At 46.1% G+C, this 21,474-nt stretch overlaps 1 protein-coding gene and 1 long non-coding RNA gene across 4 annotated transcripts in view; one reads left to right on the top strand and one right to left on the bottom strand.

Moving 5' to 3' along the window:
• Nucleotides 1-16,631, top strand: part of glg1b (golgi glycoprotein 1b) — a 32,514-nt gene extending 15,883 nt beyond the window's left edge. The window contains exons 5-28 of one of the 3 annotated variants that reach the window (XM_049029995.1): nt 997-1,200; nt 2,043-2,114; nt 2,782-2,968; nt 3,056-3,270; nt 3,564-3,685; nt 4,149-4,250; nt 4,633-4,786; nt 5,939-5,968; nt 6,293-6,430; nt 6,643-6,729; nt 7,434-7,496; nt 8,865-8,978; nt 9,285-9,373; nt 9,633-9,750; nt 10,170-10,262; nt 10,364-10,501; nt 10,697-10,820; nt 10,972-11,114; nt 11,342-11,443; nt 12,147-12,254; nt 12,358-12,478; nt 12,621-12,727; nt 13,251-13,414; nt 14,126-16,631. In XM_049029995.1, the coding sequence (XP_048885952.1) occupies nt 997-1,200; nt 2,043-2,114; nt 2,782-2,968; nt 3,056-3,270; nt 3,564-3,685; nt 4,149-4,250; nt 4,633-4,786; nt 5,939-5,968; nt 6,293-6,430; nt 6,643-6,729; nt 7,434-7,496; nt 8,865-8,978; nt 9,285-9,373; nt 9,633-9,750; nt 10,170-10,262; nt 10,364-10,501; nt 10,697-10,820; nt 10,972-11,114; nt 11,342-11,443; nt 12,147-12,254; nt 12,358-12,478; nt 12,621-12,727; nt 13,251-13,414; nt 14,126-14,195 (2,865 nt within the window). In that variant the 3' untranslated portion in view covers nt 14,196-16,631. Of the gene's footprint in view, nt 1-996; nt 1,201-2,042; nt 2,115-2,781; nt 2,969-3,055; nt 3,271-3,563; nt 3,686-4,148; nt 4,251-4,632; nt 4,787-5,938; nt 5,969-6,292; nt 6,431-6,642; nt 6,730-7,433; nt 7,497-8,864; nt 8,979-9,284; nt 9,374-9,632; nt 9,751-10,169; nt 10,263-10,363; nt 10,502-10,696; nt 10,821-10,971; nt 11,115-11,341; nt 11,444-12,146; nt 12,255-12,357; nt 12,479-12,620; nt 12,728-13,250 lie in introns of all 3 variants that reach the window. The other 2 variants (XM_049029997.1, XM_049029996.1) reach the window with 2 other exon arrangements.
• On the bottom strand, nt 15,169-21,431 carry LOC125751353 (uncharacterized). The gene is made up of 2 exons (XR_007400597.1): nt 20,835-21,431; nt 15,169-19,077 (listed from the first exon to the last, which is right to left on the bottom strand). It is a non-coding gene; the product is annotated as an uncharacterized LOC125751353 (long non-coding RNA).
• Between the last annotated feature and the right edge of the window lie 43 nt (nt 21,432-21,474).

Raw genomic sequence — 21,474 nt, 5'->3', positions numbered from 1 at the left:
CCAAGAAGTGGGAGACTCCCAGAAGTTCTGGGAGAGCTGGGATGCTCAAAGTGAAATATTAAGTATTGTACTTTTACTCGGGTTTGCGCAAGAGTAAGAAGGGGGATGTAACAATGCATCAGTGCTATCCTGAGTAACGTACCAGAGTAAGGAGGGGGACGTAACGGTGTATCAGTGCCATAGTGACACAGTGGCAAAGCTTGCATAATACTGATGTTTACTCTGTCGGATGATTTTAAAACTAAACCAGGTCCAAGTAAAAGTGCCCCCCCTTTTTAGGAACTGGACTCTCTTCTCTCTCTCATTGGCCCTCTGCTGGTTCTGACGCCTTTTGATGGTTTTTCCTTTCTCTTGACCTACCTTAACTTCATTAGGGCACATCTAGCTTCAGTGGCTACTTTTGACACAACTCCACCATGTGTTAATTGGTTGGTTGTGCTTTTTACCAGTAACCTGGCATGAAGGCAGCAGTACATGTATATGCTGATTTGGCGAACAGGTTTTACTTTTATATTTTGGTTCTTGTATGTAACCGGGTTATTGTTGTTTAATGTGTATAGTTACGCAATCTGTGTTTAAAATTTTACCGCACCACATCGTGATAGCAAATGGGAATTTACATGGACTATATAAAGACATTCAGACTAAATGTATAAAATAATAAATATATAATTAGGCTATAGACTTCACCCCTGCTTTGGGTTTACACCAGTGTCACACTCTAAACCCAGCAGTGCTGGGTGAGTTGGAACCACGCTGCAGCAAGTCTCTTCGCTGTACGGTCTGGTTCCTGGATACCAGTGGAAAGGTACCGTAAAGCTGTAGCGGAACCAGTGATGCACAAACTCGAAGCAGTGGCTCTCTAAATGCTTGTTAGAATGAATTACATTGAATTATTTTGTACAGCATAAAAACCATGTGGGATTCTTCTTTACTGTTTTAATCTGAGTTTGAGTTTTGATAAGATGCCCCTCCCCCCAATTTCCTCTCTCTTAGGATCTCCACTCGCAAGGTGAGGTGATCGCATGCCTGGAGAAGGGCCTGGTCAGTGAGGTGGAGGAACCAAGCCAGCGACACCTCGTGAAGGACGACTGCAAGAAGGCCATCTTGCGTGTGGCAGAGCTCTCCTCTGACGACTTCCACCTGGACCGCTACCTCTACTTCTCCTGCCGTGACGACCGTGAGCGCTTCTGCGACAACGTATGGCCAGGCTTTTCTGTCCGTTGTTGATTTGGCAGAAATGCCCTCACCGTCACAAGCCTGTTTAACCATGTTTTGGCTACACGGCAAAGTTGTTGTTTGTATGAAAGGCTGTGTTGCCATGTCACAGGTGACTGGCCTACAGGTTGGGCCACACTTGGTCCAACTTCCTGGTTCCCTAGCGCATTTCATATCTTGCGTACTAAAGAGTTGTCTTTGCTGATGTTGGGTACCATGCTTTAGGTATCTCTAGGGGATGGAATGGTAAGACCCAAGAAGATAAGAAGTCAGGTGATAGAAATTTTCTGACCAACATGTGTACTGGTAACGTCTCCCAAAAGTTCCACTTCCCTGAAGTGATAGTGCTGGAGTACCTTTTGAGGAACCTTGCACTCTGTACTGGATCCCTGATAAATGACTTTGTGGAAGGTTCATTCGCTCGTACACTTGTTGCCTGAAAGTCACAACGGATGTCTTTTCACGTGAATGCGTTTGAAAAGACCGACATTGTCCCACAGCGTGATTCGGTCCTGCAGCTGCGACGTGGTGAAGCGGGCCATTTGCAGGAGCAGCGTTTTCCATTCTTAAGCCCTTGTAGAGTGATGTGCTTTCTTTGAGAAAGATGAGGCAACACAGCTGAGAGCAGGAGAAAACAGAGCAGCTTCGCAGTCTCTCCTACCGAGTCCTGCCCTGCTCCTGCTGTCTGTGTGGGGGGGGTCTGCTTGTACATGATACCTGCAGTTGGAAATGCGATGCTCTTGTCTGTTTGGTGCATGCTGAAGTGTTTGGGCTAAGGTGGATTTTGTTTTTTAAATCGTACCACTTTTCTCATTCCCTTGCAGACCCTAGCTGGAGAAGGCAGGGTCTACAAATGTCTCTTCAACCACAAGTTTGAGGAGGCCATGACTGAAAAGGTATGTACACTTTAATGTGGTTGGGGGGGGGGTGGGTGGGAATGGTCTTTGTGTCACAGATTTAATAGCAGCTGCTCCTGAGTCTCATTTTTGACCTTAACTGCTTGCCCTCCCTGTGCTTCCTGAGGCCAGTCAGGCATGACTGACTTTATGCAGGTTGTCTAAAAGATTCTCTTCTCCAGATGAGGTCTCTGTCTGGGGACAGTTAAATTATTTCTTGTGGGGGGGGGATTCGGCAAGATGGTAAAACCCTGAAAAAAAAAAAAAACTGCGGATAGGACACCATTTTCTATCTAGAATTTTTCCATCGTAAATGGGAAGTCGTCCTGTGAGTTCCAGCCTGTGTGTGTATTACACCGAGGGGACCAATGTCCCCACAATGTGATTTTAAAAACATGTTTAAACCTTGTGGGGACATTTTTTGGGAAACTCACTTTCATACAAATCTGTGATTTTAAAAAAAAAAAAAAAAAAAAAAACCTAAACTGCTAAAAGTGTATTTTGTTTGGTTACTCAGGGCTAAGGTTAGGGGATAAGGTCGTCGTGTTAGGATCAGGGTCATGCCCTCAGGAATGGAGGGTCTCCGCACGGATTCCTACCTAATCAGTGTGTGGCTATAAGCGATAACTTGGCCCTGACTAACCAGTCATCATGCTGTCATCTGCAGTGCAGGGATGCTCTCACCACCAGGCAGAAGCTCATTGTCCAAGACTACAAGGTCAGCTACTCTCTGGCCAAGGCCTGCAAGTCAGACCTACGCAAGTACCGCTGCAATGCAGACGCAAACCTGCCACGAGCCCGCGAAGCCCGTCTCTCCTACCTGCTTCTGTGTCTGGAGTCCGCCGTGCATAGAGGTCAGTCTGCAAGCCGCGAAGCGCGCGGACGCAATGGAGTCCCTGCACAGTGTGCTGACCTTGGTGCGTTGTGTGGGTCTGCGACAGGCCGCGTCGTGAGCGGCGAGTGCCAGGGTGAGATGATGGACTACCGCCGCATGCTAATGGAGGACTTCTCCCTAAGCCCCGAGATCGTGCTCCATTGCCGCAGTGAGATCGAGACCCAATGCTCTGGCCTGCACCGCAAGGGACGCACCCTGCACTGCCTGATGCGGGTGGGCCGTGGCGACAAGGGCGTCGTGGAGGAAATGTGCCAGCGTTCGGTGAGTAACCCACCCCCACCCCTCGTTACAACTTCAGCCAACTTCGCAGTCACTGAGCCTCAAGGCTAGGCTCTCACCCAACCAGCTGGTCTTCACGATTGTCAACCGCACTTGTAAATGAAGCAGCGCAATTTCAAATATCTACTAATTAACGTCGGTGAATGAAATGCGGTACAGATGTTCTGGGTTGGTGATGGCTGTGATGTGCCGGTTTGGTAATGATGGGATCGATCCCCCCGCATGTTAGTGGTCGCAGTGTCGTGATACGGGAGCATAATGCCACTTCTCTCCAGCTTCAGAACCTGATTCAGGAAGCAGACCCTGGGGCAGACTACCGTATCGATAGGGCCCTGAATGAGGCCTGCGAGTCTGTCATCCAGACAGCCTGCAAGCACATCCGCAGCGGAGATCCGATGTAAGTCTATACGCCTGCTGTCAGGCTGCGTGTCCCTGGTTACAAACCTCATGTAGACGACCTTGTACTTAGTGAGGACGACCTTGTAAGTGTAAGCTGGCCGTCTGGTGTGGCATGTTTGCCCCCTGGCACAGTGCTGTGCCTGCAAGCTGAGCTCCACAATGTCAACAGCAGGCTCCTTTAGGCAGTCGTGTGGGAAAACATGCGGTATTAAACTCAAGTGTATGATAATGAGGCCTTCATTGTAGTGTAGGCCTTCATTGTAGTGTAGGCCTTCATTGTAGTGTAGGCCTTCATTGTAGTGTAGGCCTTTGTTTGCGGCAGAGAATGAACCACTGGACATTATCTCAAAATAAATCTCACATAGACCCACCAGAGATGTGGCACAGGTCCTTAAAAATCTAAAAGCGGTTGGTAACTGGGGGTTTTGCATTTTTTCATAAATGTGTGTGTGTGTGTGTAGGATTCTCTCTTGTCTGATGGAGCACCTCTACACTGAGAAGATGGTGGAGGACTGTGAGCACAGGCTGTTGGAGCTCCAGTACTTTATCTCACGTGATTGGAAGTGAGTTTTTTTTTTTCCTCTTCTCTTACACATCTCTGCACCATTTTAGGCTGTGGATTTCGCTTTCAAAGGTCGTCCTGCTCCTGCTCTCATGAAAATTCATAGCAGGTGATTTATTTTAGCCTAGCTTTATGCTAATTAACGGGTTACACTGGCGTGCTGGGAAGCGGTTCGTTTGCTGTGACGCAGTGGGTTTGTATTGCCTTAGCGGGTTAATCATTTGCGCGAGGGATCAAATATTAAGACAAAGCAGATTTAGCTTTTGCTTTTTCTTCCTGTTGTGGTCAAACTACCCTGTAAGATTAGTATTGGCTGTATTGGGCTTTAAATAAAAGGTTGTACTGGAAGCTGGAATGTATTCGTGACCCACCCCCTGCCGCAGACTGGACCCCATCCTGTACCGGAAGTGCCAGGGAGATGCCGCTCGTCTGTGTCACACGCACGGCTGGAATGAGACCAGCGAGGCCATGCCGCCGGGGGCAGTCTTCTCCTGCCTATACCGCCATGCCTACCGCACGGAGGAACAAGGCAGACGGGTGAGGTGGCGCCACCGGATTGGTCGGCTTTTCAGGCAACTGCTGCAGTGATGTATTGTCGCCTCCAGGGGGCCTGCTGATAACGGTCACATTAACATGCATTAATATGGGTAGGACTTCTTAGCAAGAGGGTTGGAGTTCAGCATTTAGCTTTAATCACATGAACCTAACCCTCCAGTATGAGGTTAGCATAATGGAGACGATGTTTTTTTTCCCCCCATAACTGTGAATCTCGATGGAGGCGGATGTACAGCTGGTAGACAGAAGCACAGAGGAAAAGCAGCTTCAGACGCCGTCATACGATCACACACCAGTGACTTAAGATACCCGATAAACAAAGGCGGCGTTTTAGAGCTTTTGTTGTCATTCCCAGAGTGGGTGTTGGAATGGCAGCCAAGATGCAGTTTTGGGTACAGTGTTCCGATGCGAACTTCAGCTTCTCATCTGCGGGAGTCTGCCTCTCACTCTGTTCATTTATCCCGCGCCTTTGATATTTGATCTTCATCATGCTTTGTTGATGCTGAGCTTTAAAGGAAAGCAGCCTCCTTTTTAGGTGTGAATAAATCAGCAATTCAAACGTTTTGACCAATGTTGGTGCAGAGCTAGATGGAGTGCTGTGATAGGCTGCGGGTCTTCATATGCATTCATAACGTGTTATAAACATGGTTACTTATTTATAAAAAGGCATAACAGCATGTTTTTTATGCATTACGAACGCGCCATGAAGCTCATCTGTAATGCACTATAAACGCCTTCGTAGCTGGTCCGTATAAGCCATTATAATGCATTATGACGATTGCTTTAAGTAAAATGAAAGGAGCACGATAGTGGCATGATGTTGGCTCCGGCTAATCTGAAGAGCGGTTTTGTATACATTAGGAAACCTGGCTATGTATAACGTCGATGATGACTGGGTGTTCCAGAACTCCATCATCTGGTTTTGTTTTGAGTCATTTTATTATTTTGGTGTTTGTGGTGTTGGTTTTCACGATGCTGTTAATTCTGTAAAAGATCTATAGCATAGCTGACAGTTTCCAGTCTCCTATACAGTCAGAAGCACACAGTGTTGGATGAGATATTTTAATTGCAAGGAAGAGCAAGAACACTGCATTAAGGAGCCATTTAACGCTAATGTTTTCTCAACTTTAACAGCCGGATTCAGAGGCTTCCAAGTCTACCTTAGTAAGTGGTATTCTGCCTTGAAGAAAGTGGAGATTCACAAGGCCTAATTGCGCTTGTCGGTCCCAGAGCAACTGTAATCCTGTACAATGCCACAGCTTTTGACACACTGATTCCACAGGGCAGAATTGGGTGCACGATAATTGGGCTGGGTCAGTGCGCTCCTGCAATTCTGACTGAAATGCACTTTTAACTAGAATGTGGAGTTCCAGGAGCGCTCCTGAAATGCATGCATCCGGTGATTCTCCGTGATTGTCTGTGATTCTCGATCTAGGGAAATGTGCTCAGCCTGTCCCCGCCATGTTCTGATTGGCTTCCCGTCCTCAGCTGTCCCGTGACTGCAAAGTGGAGGTGCAGAGGATCCTGCACCAGAGGGCCCTCGATGTCAAGCTGGACCCTGAACTACAGAAGCGCTGCATGACCGATCTGGGAAAATGGTGCAGTGAGAAGACCGAGGCAGGGCAGGTGTGTGGGAGAGGTCTGATGCTGCCACGCTCCGGGTTCTGCAAAAAAAATAAAAATAAATGTCCTTTTGCTCGGAAAATCCTTTAGCATTAGCATGTTACTGTAGCTGTACCTCCTCCACATCATCCCTCTTCAGTTTCCCATGAAGGTCTGATTTCTAGATGCTCCGGAGTCTGTTTGAGACGGTCTGCTTGTATGTTGGGGTTCCCTAGGAGCTCGAGTGCCTTCAGGACCACCTTGAGGAGCTGGGCACGGACTGCAGAGACATTGTGGGCAACCTGACAGAGCTGGAATCAGAGGTGAGGAGAGGGTGCAGATTGAGCTATAGACCGGGGGCTTTTGAAGTCTCTAGATTCTGTTTGTTTGTTCTCTGCTTGGTGGTTTGCGTGAAATGACCGCTTTGTGCTGTGATTTGTTGGGTAGACCCTAGGGCTGCGCAATAAGTCGAACTTCAATTATGATTTTGGCTTCCAAAACAAATAATCAAGATTTAAATCAATTATGTCTCTTTTTCACTTTGCTGTGACGCTCCCAGGTTGTCTTGTTGTATATCTATGCATCCATTTGCAGCCCCTTTTATTCTAAGTTGAATTATATTTAGGAGTTCAAAGAAGTCCACTTTTGTCACCTTTAACATAGTTATTTCCAGGGGCGCCGCTAGCAATTTTGGGCCCTATGACAAAATATGAGGTTGGGCCCCCCTACCACACCCATTCAGATCTCTGGGGGCCCCTAAAGGGCGTGGGCCCTTAGAATTGTCCCAACTTTCCCCCCCTTAGCGGCGCCCCTGGTTATTTCTAAAAGTATTTTTCCAAAGTCGATGAATATTCGTGCTCTCGATTTGACCAGAATAACCAGGATTGCTTTTTCCCCATAATTGAGTAGACCTAGGCGACCTTGCATCTGACAGTCGGCTTCCTTCACTTCTGTCATGTCTGACAGAGTACAGACGGCTCTGACGGTTCCACTTTGGCTCCTCCCTGAATTTCTCTCCCTCCCACAGGACATCCAGATTGAAGCCCTGCTTATCCGAGCTTGTGAGCCTGTCATCCAGTCCCATTGCCATGTGAGTCACCGATCAGCCCCTCCTTGCTTCTGTGTGATTTGTTAATATCGGCCAGGCTTCCCTCCCTTCATGCGGTTTTTATCCCGTGCTTTGAGCTCCGCTCTGCCGGTTGAGCTGTGCTGCGCCTCAAAGAACTGCTGACTCGCGGTCGAGAGATTGTGATTTTCATCCTGTGAACTGCATCCTGCCTCAGGGTTAAAAGACTTTCTAAATGCAAGTCCGTGTAACTTGCACATTTCGGGTAGAACATTCACACCTCTTTAGTCTCGTAAGTGTTAGCCTGAGTTTCATTGTTTTCTCTGTGAGAGACACTGAGGAACTCGGGAGCGATGCCGAAACTGAGCCAGGAAAGCTGTGTGGGTGTGAAAGCAGAGAGTCTGACTCGTATCATTACAAATCCCTAAAATATCTTGTCAGTGCCACGTAAGCGAAGTGAAATTTCTGTGGCCAAAAAGCTAGCTGGCTGCTCAGCAGAATACAGGCCACTCGCTATAAGCCTCGAAGCGTGATTTACATCGACCTGTATGAAGATGCGCTGATCGACCGTACCAATAAATCATATAAGCATCTTCCGTTGTGCACTTTGAAATGTTTAATTTCTCCCCTGCTCACTTTAGCTACATTTATTCATTGCCGTGATGCTTGTTTTTCTTTAGCCAAAGTCTAATCAGACAGTGGTGCGTAAATAAGTCGCCAGGATTCCGAAATTTACGGTTATGCAGTCTGTGGTAGTTGGAATTGATGGTAGATACATTGAGATTTAGCACAATTCAAAGGGTTCTCAGTTCCACTGTAACGCATTCTGTCTACAGTCTGACAGTTTGCCGTTAACCAACATAAGAAATGTTTGTTTCCCCTATAGGCCAGTAGTTTATTCTGTACTCTGCTTTAGGGTTGCTGTTCAGTGGCCTTCGCTCCAGTGTAGCAAGATCGATTCCCTTCTTGGCTGAGAGAGTTTTTCTCCTTGTCTGAATGTATTGTTTGTGTCTAAATTGCCATGTGAGGACTGTGATTAGACTGACAACATTCCGGATCGTTCCCCTATCATCTTGACCTGTACTTTTAAAAAATGGTTGGAAGATGAATTGGTACCTCCCCCCCCCCAAAAGGAAGCCTAATCTGAGTCTGATATCAATATTGGAATGCTGTGGGATGAGTTTTTCCTGAAGTCAAGGTTTTGATTGTTCAGCACGTCGGGATTCTAGAGACGTTAACTGGTTCCATCACTGTTCCAGGTCTTTACGATGCCGCGGATCTGGACGGTTGAGGCCTCACCCGTACCGTGTTTGCCTCATCTATGGAACATGGTTTAGCATGCTTGCCTATTCTCTGCTCCCCTCTACTCACTCTCTGCCCCCTGTACCCCAGGAGGTGGCTGACAACCAGATTGACTCGGGTGACCTGATGGAATGCCTGGTGCTGAACAAGCACCAGAAGGAGATGAATGAGAAGTGCGCAGTGGGGGTCACTCACTTCCAGCTGGTACGCCATGGCGTTGTGTGGTGCCCTTTTGTTAAGCCCCCCCCTCATTGTATATTTAGAAACAAAGAACTAAATTGACACTAGCACATGTAATGATTTCAGTTGCATGGGAACCAGTGACCTTCAGAAGTCCTTAACCATTACATCTGACCATTTTTATATCGAATAATTTTGTCTGATTCGCACTAAAATATGGTTTTTAAACTTAAGCTAAAAAGCTCTAGTGTTTCAGGCTTCAGACCCATGTTCCAAGATGGGTGAGCTTCTCACTCTTTCTCGCAACTGACCTGAAACTCTACTCGCCAGCTACAAATGAAGGACTTCCGCTTCTCCTACAAGTTCAAGATGGCCTGCAAGGAGGATGTGCTCAAGCTGTGTCCCAATATTAAGAAGAAGTGAGTGCAGAATGGGGATTGGCGACTGTGGCCGTCATTTCACATGTGTGGTGGTGCTGTTTTCAGCTCTGCCTGTGATTGGTTCAGTATTTATCCATATGGCTGGTGATTGGTTATCGTAGCTGTTGGGAGCCCCATACATTAAGCATGCTTCCTTTCAAAATGCTCTCCCATATGTTGCCTCTCGCTGTGTTCCCTCCTATCGCTTGAAGCACCCTGCGTCTCCCTCATTCACACTTCTCTCTCTGCCTCTGCTCAGGATTGACGTAGTCATCTGCTTGAGCACCACAGTGCGCAACGATACTCTGCAGGATGCCAAGGAGCATCGTGTTGCCCTTAAGTGCCGTAAACAGCTGCGTGTAGAGGAGCTGGAGATGGTAAGTTTCAGGGAAGCCTGGTGGGACTTAAGAATGCCATCACACGGACTCATTCTACACAGAAGTGTCTAGCCCTGATTAGCTGTAAGCATTTCATTAAGCTTGGACAAACTAATGCACCTGTTCTACATATCCGGTACCCATCTTGTAACTCGTTGGCGTCCTAGTTATCCTGAATCTCCAGCTGGGTTCCTGGATTTGAGTCCCAAATCTCCCTCCTTGCGTGAAGATGCCTCAGTGTTGGCTACCTGAGCTGAAACTTCAGTTTTATAAAGATGTCAAGCACATGTGTCTTGGTCAGCGTAGCCACTGGGAGAACAGGAGGGAGATCATCACAGGTTCTTTCAGCTTCCTGTAGAAGCCAAAGGGCCTGATCTTCCCCATCCCTTTTTGTTTTTTTTTTTTTTTTTTTTTTTTAGTCGGAGGACATCCGCCTGGAGCCAGAGTTGTATGAATCTTGCAAGCAGGACATCTCAAGACTATGCCCAAATGTCGCCTTTGGCAACGCCCAGGTAGGGCGGTGGACTGTCTGTGCTGTGTGTGTAAGGCGGCTTGGAGGAATGCCCTACACTCTCTCCAAAATACCCATTCCCTACTTCCATCTTACCCCCAGGTGATTGAGTGCTTGAAGGAGAACAAGAAGCAGTTAACATCGATTTGCCACCAGAAGGTCTTCAAGCTGCAGGAGGTGGAGATGATGGACCCCGAGCGTGATTACCAGCTCATGAGAGTGTGCAAGCAGATGATCAAGGTAAGGGCTCCCTCGTCAAAAACCTGTACATGGGGGATAACGGGGAAGTTGGAGTGTAATTGCTGTTGCCAGAGAGACCCATGCTGTTTGCTGCTTTGGAATTCCAAGCAGGACATACTGACCCTTAATCAAATGGGCAAACCTGGCCCAAGGTTTTCAGACCGTAACCAAGTTTGTGTCTTCTGTGTGTTGCAGCGATTTTGTCCAGACTCTGATGCCAAGAGCATGCTTCAGTGCTTGAAGCAGAATAAGAACAGCGAGCTCATGGATCCCAAGTGCAAGCAGATGATCACCAAACGACAGATCACCCAGAACACGGGTACCGACCCCTCTTTCGGGATGAAGTGAACTTGTATCCCATTGCACAGCAGGGCATGGACTTTAGCGTTTTCACCATTTATGTTCAAAATTGATTGTAGCTTATGGCTTGAAAGGTGGGCTTTCTAGAAGTTTCTTCCCCTATGCCCCAGACTTCAGACTGAACCCTGTGCTGCGCAAGGCATGCAAGGCAGACATCCCCAAATTCTGCCAGTCCGTCCTGAACAAGGCCACTGATGATAGTGAGCTGGAGGGCCAAGTCATCTCATGCCTCAAACTCAAGTATGCCGACCAGGTGAGGACAAACTGGGCCTGTAGGAAGGGTGACTCCCTTATCAGTGGGTGGGGTGATCATAGACTGGCAGTGGGTTTAGACACCTCTCATTGATTACATTGTCCCCCATTGGATCGAACCAGGCTGTGATTTGGCAGCATATGCTTTAGTTTAAAGGTCATAAAAGTCTTCAGTAGGTGATAAGTTGAGGTCTTTGAGTAAAGTATATGTTGACTGTTTCTCTGCAGCGACTCTCTCCTGATTGTGAGGACCAGATCAGAGTCATTCTGCAAGAGTCTGCCCTGGACTACAGGCTGGACCCACAACTGCAGATGCACTGTACGGATGAGGTGGGTGAGCTGCCGAAATTGAATGGCATAAATGACACAAAGTATCATTGATTTTGGGCAGTTGGAGATGGTTTATATTTATGCTTATGGGAGTTTAACTTGCACAAAAATGTTTGGAGTGCAGAAGGGGAAAAAAATATTGGTTCAGAGAACCAATCAGATTGTAGAGAGGGTGGGTTCAAGCAATGAGGAGGCGGGACCAAGACATCTGATTGGTCTTTCCTCATCTTGTTGCTTGGACCCACCTCCTGTAAAATCTGATTGGAGGGCAGAAAGGAAAATGATTGGTTCACAGAGACAACCAAACATTTTTGTGCGAGAAGCTCCTAGGAACTATATTTATAGTAGTCCACCCCCTGGGGTCCTGGCTGCAGGTCCATTTATACTGTAGCAGTTCAGTCAGCAGGAAGGGCTTAACTGGACCCTGACTAGCCTGCTTATCCAGACACACCCTGTTCATCATACTAAGATGATATCACATGGAAAGCACCCATCCCTATATCATTTCTGGTAATGCTGTTAGATGTCCCTAGATTATTTTCTTCAGTTTGCATGTGACTGCTTATTTTTAGGGGCCTGACCCATAGTCCTCGCACCTTTAAATCAAGCTTTAAGGGATGAGTTGTCCTTGTGATAAAATGTGGTGTTTTGATATCCTTGAATGTCTCTGGAATATTTATCATTTGACGCCTTTCTATGTCAGATCTCCCGGCTGTGTGCAGAGGAGGCAGCGGCCCAGGAGCAGACAGGACAGGTGGAGGAGTGTCTGAAGATTAACCTGCTCAAGATCAAACACGACCCCTGTAAGAAGGTGGGTAGCTGTTGCCATGGCATCAGCGTTGATCCCCGGCTCTTATCTCCGGCTGTCATGCAAATGCCCCAGACTGACGGTACTTGCCTCATTTCGCCTACAGGAGGTGCTGAACATACTGAAGGAGAGCAAGGCAGATATCTTTGTGGACCCTGTCCTCCACACAGCCTGCGCCCTGGACATCAAGCATCACTGTGCTGCCATCCCTCCAGGCCGAGGGCGCCGTGAGTATATAGCGCAAAAGCTCTGACACGCTGCCAATGGGTTTACATTTTATCAGATTACGGCAACGAAATTTCCCACGTTCTGTAGGCTGCTGACAAGTCATTTCCAGCATACTGACTTGTTTTCCTTCCTCTGCTCCAGAGATGTCCTGTCTAATGGAGGCCCTGGGAGATAAAAGGGTTCGTTTGCAGCCCGAGTGCAAGAAGAGGCTCCAGGACCGAATCGACATGTGGAGCTACGCAGCCAAGGTGAGCCCAGGTCACAGACTCGCACACTAAAACGGATGCTGCCTGCCCCACCCTGAATTCTGACCGTACAGTACAAGCACGTACCGCCCCATGCAGCTGCGTCTGTAATCTGAAGTTCTCCGGCGTCACATGGCTCAGAGTCTGCCGAACAAAAATAAAGGAGTGAAATCGGACGAGTGTAAAACCTTCACTTCAACGTAAAGCGGTTTCTCAAATATCACAAACCATAAATTTAACCTCTGCGAAGGCTATTTCTGTAAGCACACCACCAGGTTAAAGCCTGAGTGGTTAGTGCACACAGTACTGTTTACTTTTTCAAGATGCTCGACTTAATTTTGGCGGAAGGTCATTAAAACTAGTAGTGATCCCTTAGATAGAAGTGATGCCGATTGCAGTCTTATCTTAAGATTTGGATTTTTTTATTTTTATTAACACCTGCTAGTGTAGAACAGGCCCCCAAAAAGGAGGTGCCCCTGGCCCATTTGCGCCGCCTGATGTATGTTCTTCCTCCGCCCTGTCCCAGGTGGCCCCCGCTGAGGGATTCTCAGACCTGGCCGCACAGGTCCTCCTCTCGCCTTCTAAGAACTACATCCTCGTTATGATGGCTCTGGCCGTGTGCCTGCTGTTCCTCGTGGGTCTGCTGTGCGGCCGCATCACCAAACGTGTCACGCGTGAGCTGAAAGACAGGTAGAGGGAGGTGGGGGACCACCTCGAGTCAGCCGCTCGCTGAAGGCCCAACCTACCATGCCCCCCCCCCCCCCCCCGCCCCACCTTTTCCGGAGTTCTCACAGCCTCCACCACAAATCAAGGGGCATGGGGGCGACACACAAGCTACACATCACCTGTGCCATCCGAGGGCCTCCATAGGTTACCCCTGTGCCCCCCCCCCACCCCTTGCTACTGTAAGACTGCTCACAAATGTGATCATCGGTTCGTCGCCGCCCATATCTCCTGGCCCTGCCGTGTAGCTGCCTCCTGTTCATCTGTGTATTTCCCACGCTCTCTAGCCAACAGACAGTATATATGGGACAAGCAGTGAATAAAAATTGATAGTTTTTTTTTTTTTTGGATGATTGGCTTGCATGGGGTTCCTCCTTATTTTGCGCCAAAAATGTCATATTTTTGGAGGATGGCAGGGCTTTCAAGTTCCGGAGGAGGGTTTTCTTTTTATTATCCTCCCCCCTCAATGAATAGCTTTTAGATTTTTTTTTCTTTTAAATTGCGTTAAGGTGGAGGTGTGTGTCTATCTGTGTGTGCTGTTGACTGCCAGGAGACTGCCCAGTTTTAATGTGACAGTTCTGGACTGAGCCAGTAGAGTTTGGCAGCACGAAACCTGCCCACAGACGGAAGCGTTCTGGGATACTGCAGACGGCGCTTACCTGCTCTCTGTTTGGACAGATTCGGCACAGATGAGGTGTATGCTGGCTGTAAAACGAAGCGGTCTGGAAGGAAAGGCTTGGCACAGTGATCATTGGCTCTGGGAACATCAGGTGTGATGAGGGGGTAGGGTTTCCTCCAGTGTTGTGGGGGTGGGGGCACTTTTTCCCTCAGCCTTTCGACTGCAGGTAATTTTTTTTTTTTTTTTTTTTTTTCCTTGTTAGCTGTGTTTCTAAATGTCAGATGGATTTTCATCTTCATTTTTTTTTCTTTGTGCTTGACTCTTTACTGAGTGACTTTATTTTTTTTTCCCCCTGAAATCTAACCTCTGGAATCATGAGCAGGCAGAGGTTGTTGGTGTTGGACTTCCCAGAGATCAGCCATTTTCTCCATTAATGGCATACGGAAATCGTACATGATTATCTTTGCAGAATGTCATCAATACAGTTTGCTGGGCGGCGGGGGGGGGGGGAACAAATCAAGTGGATATGTACTCTTATTTCTGATTGCTAACAGAATCATTGCACACTTTTTTTTTTTTTTTCTTCATATGAAAGTAACTCTGGCCATAGCCTTATTTATTTCTTACTAATGATTGGGAGATTAGATGTTCCCATGTTGCCTTTAAGCTACTTTTTTTTTTTTTTTTTTTTTTTTTTGAAAAAAAAACCTTCTGCCTGTCAATGTCCTGTTTTACTGCTAAATAGGGTTTGCGAAGGGGTCACACGCTATGATGTGGAACATTTAGAAAACTGCCGGCTGCTCTGGTTTGAGCAGTTTCGTAGTCCTTCCTGAGAGATCCTACTTGTCTTTAACCATCAGCGAGCAAACACCTTGACGACTTGGGACACATTTCGGTTGAGTGGTAACAGGATTCTGTAACCTTGGCATGAAGCTCTGGGCTCTCCTGGATCAGGGCTGGTTTCTCCAGTAGAATACGGTGATGCCAGAGCATGTCTGTTCCTGCCTGCATCTCGGAACTGCTCCTTCTGCTTTGGATGACCAGTGTGCTGTACAGTAACATTTTTGTATGTCACATCCTGTGTAGAATGTGAACCTCCGCCCCCCCCCCCCCCCCCCCCCCCCCCATGGTCACTGCTCTTATCTATTTGATCGCTACCCCTCCCCTATCCCTATGACATCTTATGCTCAATGATCCTAATGGGAATTTGGATGTACACAATTCCTTTTGCATTCCCATGACGGTACTGGAAATCTGTCCTTGTAAGCCTACCTGAGCAATTGTATCACTTGGGCCTCACCACCACTGAAGTGTATATTTGACTGTTACTTGGACTGGCCCCTCCTAATCCATGCTGTGCAAGCCTTACATGGTGATCTACAGGTTTTTTTTGGGGGGAGATTTGGGCTTTTCTATATAAAGTGAATTTGGGTGTGATGATACATGCTCCAGTTGTACTTTGTGAAATAACTGGAATCTATCAATAAACAATGGAAAGATTGCCAGTGTACGCAAGTGCACAGAGGCATTGTTTTGCTGAGTTGTATGTGTGAAGGGTCCCGTTATATTTAGGGGAAATAATGTCTAGGGTTCTATGAGAATTTAAGGCTTGCAAAAGGGGGCTTCTTCAAACCGCAAAGGCGCCTGTGATCCAGCGGAGCTGTGCTTTGGGAAGCATTAACTGTCTGGTTTGCATTAATTGTAGCTTGTAAAGCTGCTTTATAGCTATGAAGTCTCTACCTGCTTCTAGGTGGGCAGGGAACGAAGGTCCCTCCTCCTGGGGGGGAGGGGTGCTTGATGTACGTTCATTCAGGAAGTCTTGTACTTGTTCTGTACCTAATCAGTGGCACAATACCATTCAGGAGGCCCTTACCAAAAAAAATACCCTCTGCACTCCATCCAAAGGTGACGAAGACGTTTTGTCTTGCTGACCAGCTAGAAAGCATTGAACCACCCCCCCCCCAGTTCTCCTGCCCACTCCCTCCTGGTCCTTTTGGTTTCCGGATGCTGGCACACAGACTGAGTTTTCCTTCCCTGTTGCATGTAATGATGGGTCTCTAGTCTCATCCTACATGCTCCTGTTCAATAGGGAGGAGTGCAGATTCTGTGGGCTGTGCCCCCTCCCACCCCAAGCTATAACTGGGGGGTGTGTGTAATTGTTCCAGAGGGGAGAGGACAACATGACACCAGGAGCCAAAGTGGAAAATCACTACTGACCAGTTTGCCCCCTCTACTCGTTGTACAGACAGCTTCCAATTCCATCGTCCTTCTACAAATCAGTAGTTACTGTCTTTGTCCGTTTTAAAGTGAGACTTCCTCAAGTTAAATTTGAAATTATTATAATGAAGATGATGATGATGATGATGATGATGATGAACAGTTTTGTAATTTTTTTTTTTTGTGTACAGTCATGGATGTGCTATTCTTTGCTCTCCAATTATACCATGTATTACTGAGATGTAACAGATTAACATTGTGCATTTTTGTTTCTTAAACATTTTTTGGTTTTGTTCTGTACAGATAATTGAACAATTTATTAATAAAAATGGTCTGCAGGTTTTCATACTCTGCCTACTTCTTTGGCCGTTTCGCACTTGGATGCAGTACTTGGTAATTGTAATATTTAAGAACTGTACTGCAGTTGTACATTTCTGTAAGTGATCTAGATGAGTAACTACAGAATAAATTATGGACTGCTGATCTAACATCTACTTTACAATGCTTTACAAGTTAGATGTTACTTCCAAGTGCATGCAAATCGTTCCCTTGTTCTCTGGACAACCTTCACCTAATGGCTTATGTTGCCATGAAAGCTTATACAACAATATGTTTGTGCGTAGGTTAAGAATTAAGTGCTTACATGCTGAAGGTGACCCTAGGAGATTAACAAATACAAAACGACTGCCTGCATCCATCTGCTGGCATCCTGGACCTTCCTGTTGAACTCGACCTTTACACATGCCTTGATATTCCGAAGGCCTACTCCTCCCATCTATCTGGCGTTCATAGAGAGACTAGGGACCAAATAATTGGCACCCCTGGCCATTGCACTCACAGGTACTTTTATGACATAACATTTTGTATATGTATGCCAAGACAATATTGCATTGTGGGAACAGTTTGGGGAAGGCCCTTTTCTGTTCCAGCATAACTGCCCCAGTGCACAACGCAAGGCCCGTAAAGACTTGGTTGGGTGAGTTTGGTGTGGAAGATCTTGACTTGCCCGCATGGAGTCCTAACCTCATCCCATCAAATACCTTTGGGATGACCTAGAATGCAAATTGTGAGCCAAGCCTTCATGTCCAACATCAGTGCTTGACCTCACAAATGCTCTTCCGGATGAATGGGCAAAATTCCCACAAACACTCCAAAAACATGTGGAAAGCCTTCCCAGAAGAGTGCCAGCTCTCACAGCTGCAAGGGGGGGACCAGCTCCACATTGATGCCTTTGGATTTACAATGGGATGTCATATCAGTTCCTGTAGGTGCAATGGCCTGGTGTCACAATGCTTTTGTCCATCAATGTATCTTCATGCACACGAAGATACGACCACCATCACTGGTCTTATCTTAACAATGAATCGTAGTAGATTGGAAGCAGACAGTACAGTTACCTAGGGATCTATTAATGACCTACTCAACACAGCCAAAGAACATTGTCAACTTCATGAATAAACTGAATCCTCCATCAACATCAATGGCTAGCAAATATCCGTTACATTATAAACTCACTCAAACTCCTTTGAACATATATTTGCAGCCCTGTGAAATGACGTAGTAGCATTGATCATATATTCAGGAAAGTAAGACACTGTAATTCAACATAACCATCAACAGAAGCATGCTAACCTCATCTGGCCTAGCATGGTAGCCTGTACAACAGACCAGGTTATAAACTGAGTGTATTATTTCCAAATCCTCTAAGATTACTGGCAATGACTTCACTTCCTTCAACTCCATCTACATGCACTGCACCACTATATGTGCCAACAAGAATCCTGGACTCCTCCCAACTTGCACATTACCTGTTAAGCTGCTCGCCTTTGGCAGACGACTCTGATCCATGCTGACAAAAAAACCCCCATTTCAAGTACACCTTCAGGACACTGAACAATTAATATGTCACTACATCTCCTTGCCTGTCTTTGCACAATTACGTCACCCCTGACACTCAGCAGTAGGTACTTGTATCTGGCAGTTTCACTTATTCCTGTCTGTGCAGCACTGCGAGTCACCTTTTATACATGTGCAACCACTATGTATGTGTTTATTTATATATACTGTATATCTGTTCCTATCTGTTCCCACCCATGTAAAGTACCAATCAAAAGTCTGGACACGCTTGGTGAAAATCACTTGTGACAACAACCCTTAGTGCACCTCAATGTCATGCATTAAGTGTGAACAAGCAAAGAGATGGGGTGTTGTGACGGATGACCTGGCCCCCCCACAAAGCTGGGTGGATAAATGAGTAATGCTACTTCATATTTACCTCGGAGGCTGTAAGTCAGAACTGGAAATGACGTCACACCCGAGTTAACTGTGTTCCAGTACAGCAAATCAGAAAGCCTTTTAGCAATACTAAGGACCTGCTTCGAAAGCCAGGATTAGGATCCTTTCCTAAACAGGCCCCAGTTGTTAGCAATTGTTAGCAATATCAGTTGATAATGCATTATGCAATATTTTGCGCAAACACCATAGCGACATGTCCATACATAGAGGTTGGACAGTACTGTGTGCACAACTGATTTAATGAAATACAAATAAGACGTAAATGCTAATAAGCAGTTTACAATGGCAGTTTTCAATTCCGTTGATAAAGGGCCGAAGCATCTTGAATTCTGAGGTCGCATCATTAGGAAAAGGCTGCTGGAGAATGGGGTACCTCGATTGGAGTGGCCTGCATTTTCTCCAGACCTGAATTCCATAGAAACCGTATGGAATCTGCTGAGTATCCGTGCCGAGGCTCGTAACTCTGTACCCCAGAACCTCAATGACCTGAGGGCCGCCCCTTCGAGAAGAGTGGGATGCCATGCCTCAGCAAAATGGTAAACGGACTGCATTTATATAGCGCTTTTCTACTCCTACGAGTACTCAAAGCGCTTCAGATTTCATGCCTCACATTCACCCATCCACACACTCATTCACACACCGGTGGCGGAGGCTGCCATGCAAGGTGCCAACCTGCTCACCGGGAGCAATTTGGGGTTCAGTGTCTTGCTCAAGGACACTTTGATGGGGTCAGGAGGAACCAGGGCTCGAACCTGCAACCCTCCAGTTGCCGAACGAAAGCACTACCTAACGTGCCACCATCTTCCCCAGCAGACTATAAGCCGACTTGTGAACAGTGTGAGACGTCGTCGTCAAGCTGTAATTGATGCTCAAGGGCACATGACACGTTATTGAGACACTGACATTTTGTGGTGTGGTATACTCACCACTGATGTTGGCTTTTGTTTCAATAAATTGTTTGAGATGAGGAAATCACTACTGCATGCTTCTACTTAAATGCCCTACTTTCATGATATAATATCACTGTAATGTGAACTTTTTATGTTTTCCATAAATTTCACCCGAAAGCCAAATATCCCTAACTTATTGTGAGTAGTATATGTATATAGATATTGATTATATGACATTGAATCACTGTAAATACTTGGTTGACCTTTGATTAATGATTAAAGCATTTACGTATTGTCATTAAATCACTGCAAATACATGGTTAACGTATGATTAGTATGATTAACGTAACAATTACTTATGCATTTGCACTACCGCGTAACATATTGTGTATTGTCTACTGCAACTATTTTATAACTATAACTCTTTGTGCACCAGTTAGGGCGGCTTCGATTCCCTCCCTGCAGACAGTTTTCCCCCCCTTCTCCGCTGTCTGTCTCTCCAAGGTCCGATCTCTCTTCAGGGTCTGCGGAACTAACCGCAGGCTGCTATCATGAGGCGAGGACACAGAGTATTAAAAAAATCTCTTCTTGCCTGAGGCCTAAGACATAACAGTTCCAATATGCTCCCCTCCCGGGCCTACCAATGTCCAATTTTCCTTCCACACTACTGTCATCAAAGGGGGTTATTTGAGGAGTCTAAAATTTGAGAAAATTTTCAGACATTTAACACTTCTCTTGGTTGTTGAAATACTATGTATTAGTTCATTGCCTCGAGGCCTTTTACTATAAGGTGAATAACATAAATGAAATAGAGTGGAATGCTTTAAAAGCAGGTGTGTCTACTTTTGAGTGGTAGTCTAAGATCTGCTCACAGAATGTCACCTTCTCCATGTAGTGTAATGTATACCTATTTTGCATTTCCTTCTTAATGATTGTTATTGTACTATATAAGAAGGAACAACAAAATTGTATCTGTTGATCTAACATTAAGTTTCTGTGGCGTGACTCAGTGGGTTAGGGTGCTGTGTCTGTGATTAGGTCACTGGTTGAACTCCCAGGGTTAGCTGAGTGATTTCAGGGTTGGGTCCCTGACCCTTAATCTCTAATTAGATTATTCCAGAAAAAAAAACGTGTCATAAAAATGTAACGTATAATACAGTATTATTAATATAAGAATGCGATGGGCTGGCCCCCCATCCTGGGTTGTTCCCTGCCATGTGCCCATTGCTTCCAGGATAGGCTCCGGACCCCCCGCGACCCAGTAGGATAAGCGGTTTGGAAAATGGATGGATGGATGGATAATATAAGTATTAATATAAGTATTGGGAGGCACAGTGGTGCATTGGTTAGCATTGTTGTCACACACCTTTTGGACTGGGCTTTGAATCTCCACCCTTTGAGTCTCCACCCTTTGAGTCTCCACCCTAGCTCTATGTGTGCTGAGCTTCCATGTTCTTCCAGTGTGCCTCGTGATTGGTTGGTGTCCAATTCTAGGCAATACCCTGCCTAGGCAAGGCGACTTGAACGCTATGCGAATATCATATACATTGTATACAAAGATACATGGTATACTGCACCCATACTGTACCAGTACTGCCTAAATAAGCAATATACTTTACATAAGACAGAGCGCACAAAAGTACAGTGAGTTAAATGCATAATTGCGTAACTCATATGTTTGTTATCGATATCAAGTATTATGGGTATTATAAGTAAAATATGTACTGTACCATTATACAGGAGCCTTATGCGATTGGACGTCCCAGATAAAGTCGAATATCGTTTTGCAGTGTTACACCTGCAGATATTTTATCACATCTGAGTAGTTTTAGCCTGTGTTCCATAAAAAGCAAAGCAAAATAAAATGCTAATATTAATAATCAATGTAATTTATATGCAGTTGTCATTTATATCCAAACAAATACTACGTATGGTATAACAGAAGAAAACGTCGCAGACCGTATGTGACGCGTGGACATTGCCATTGCAGAGGGCGTGCGAGCAGA

The sequence above is a fragment of the Brienomyrus brachyistius genome, chromosome 11 (assembly GCF_023856365.1).
Source record: "Brienomyrus brachyistius isolate T26 chromosome 11, BBRACH_0.4, whole genome shotgun sequence".
In the NCBI taxonomy this organism is placed as follows: domain Eukaryota; kingdom Metazoa; phylum Chordata; class Actinopteri; order Osteoglossiformes; family Mormyridae; genus Brienomyrus; species Brienomyrus brachyistius.
This window is presented reverse-complemented; position numbering and strand designations above follow the sequence as displayed.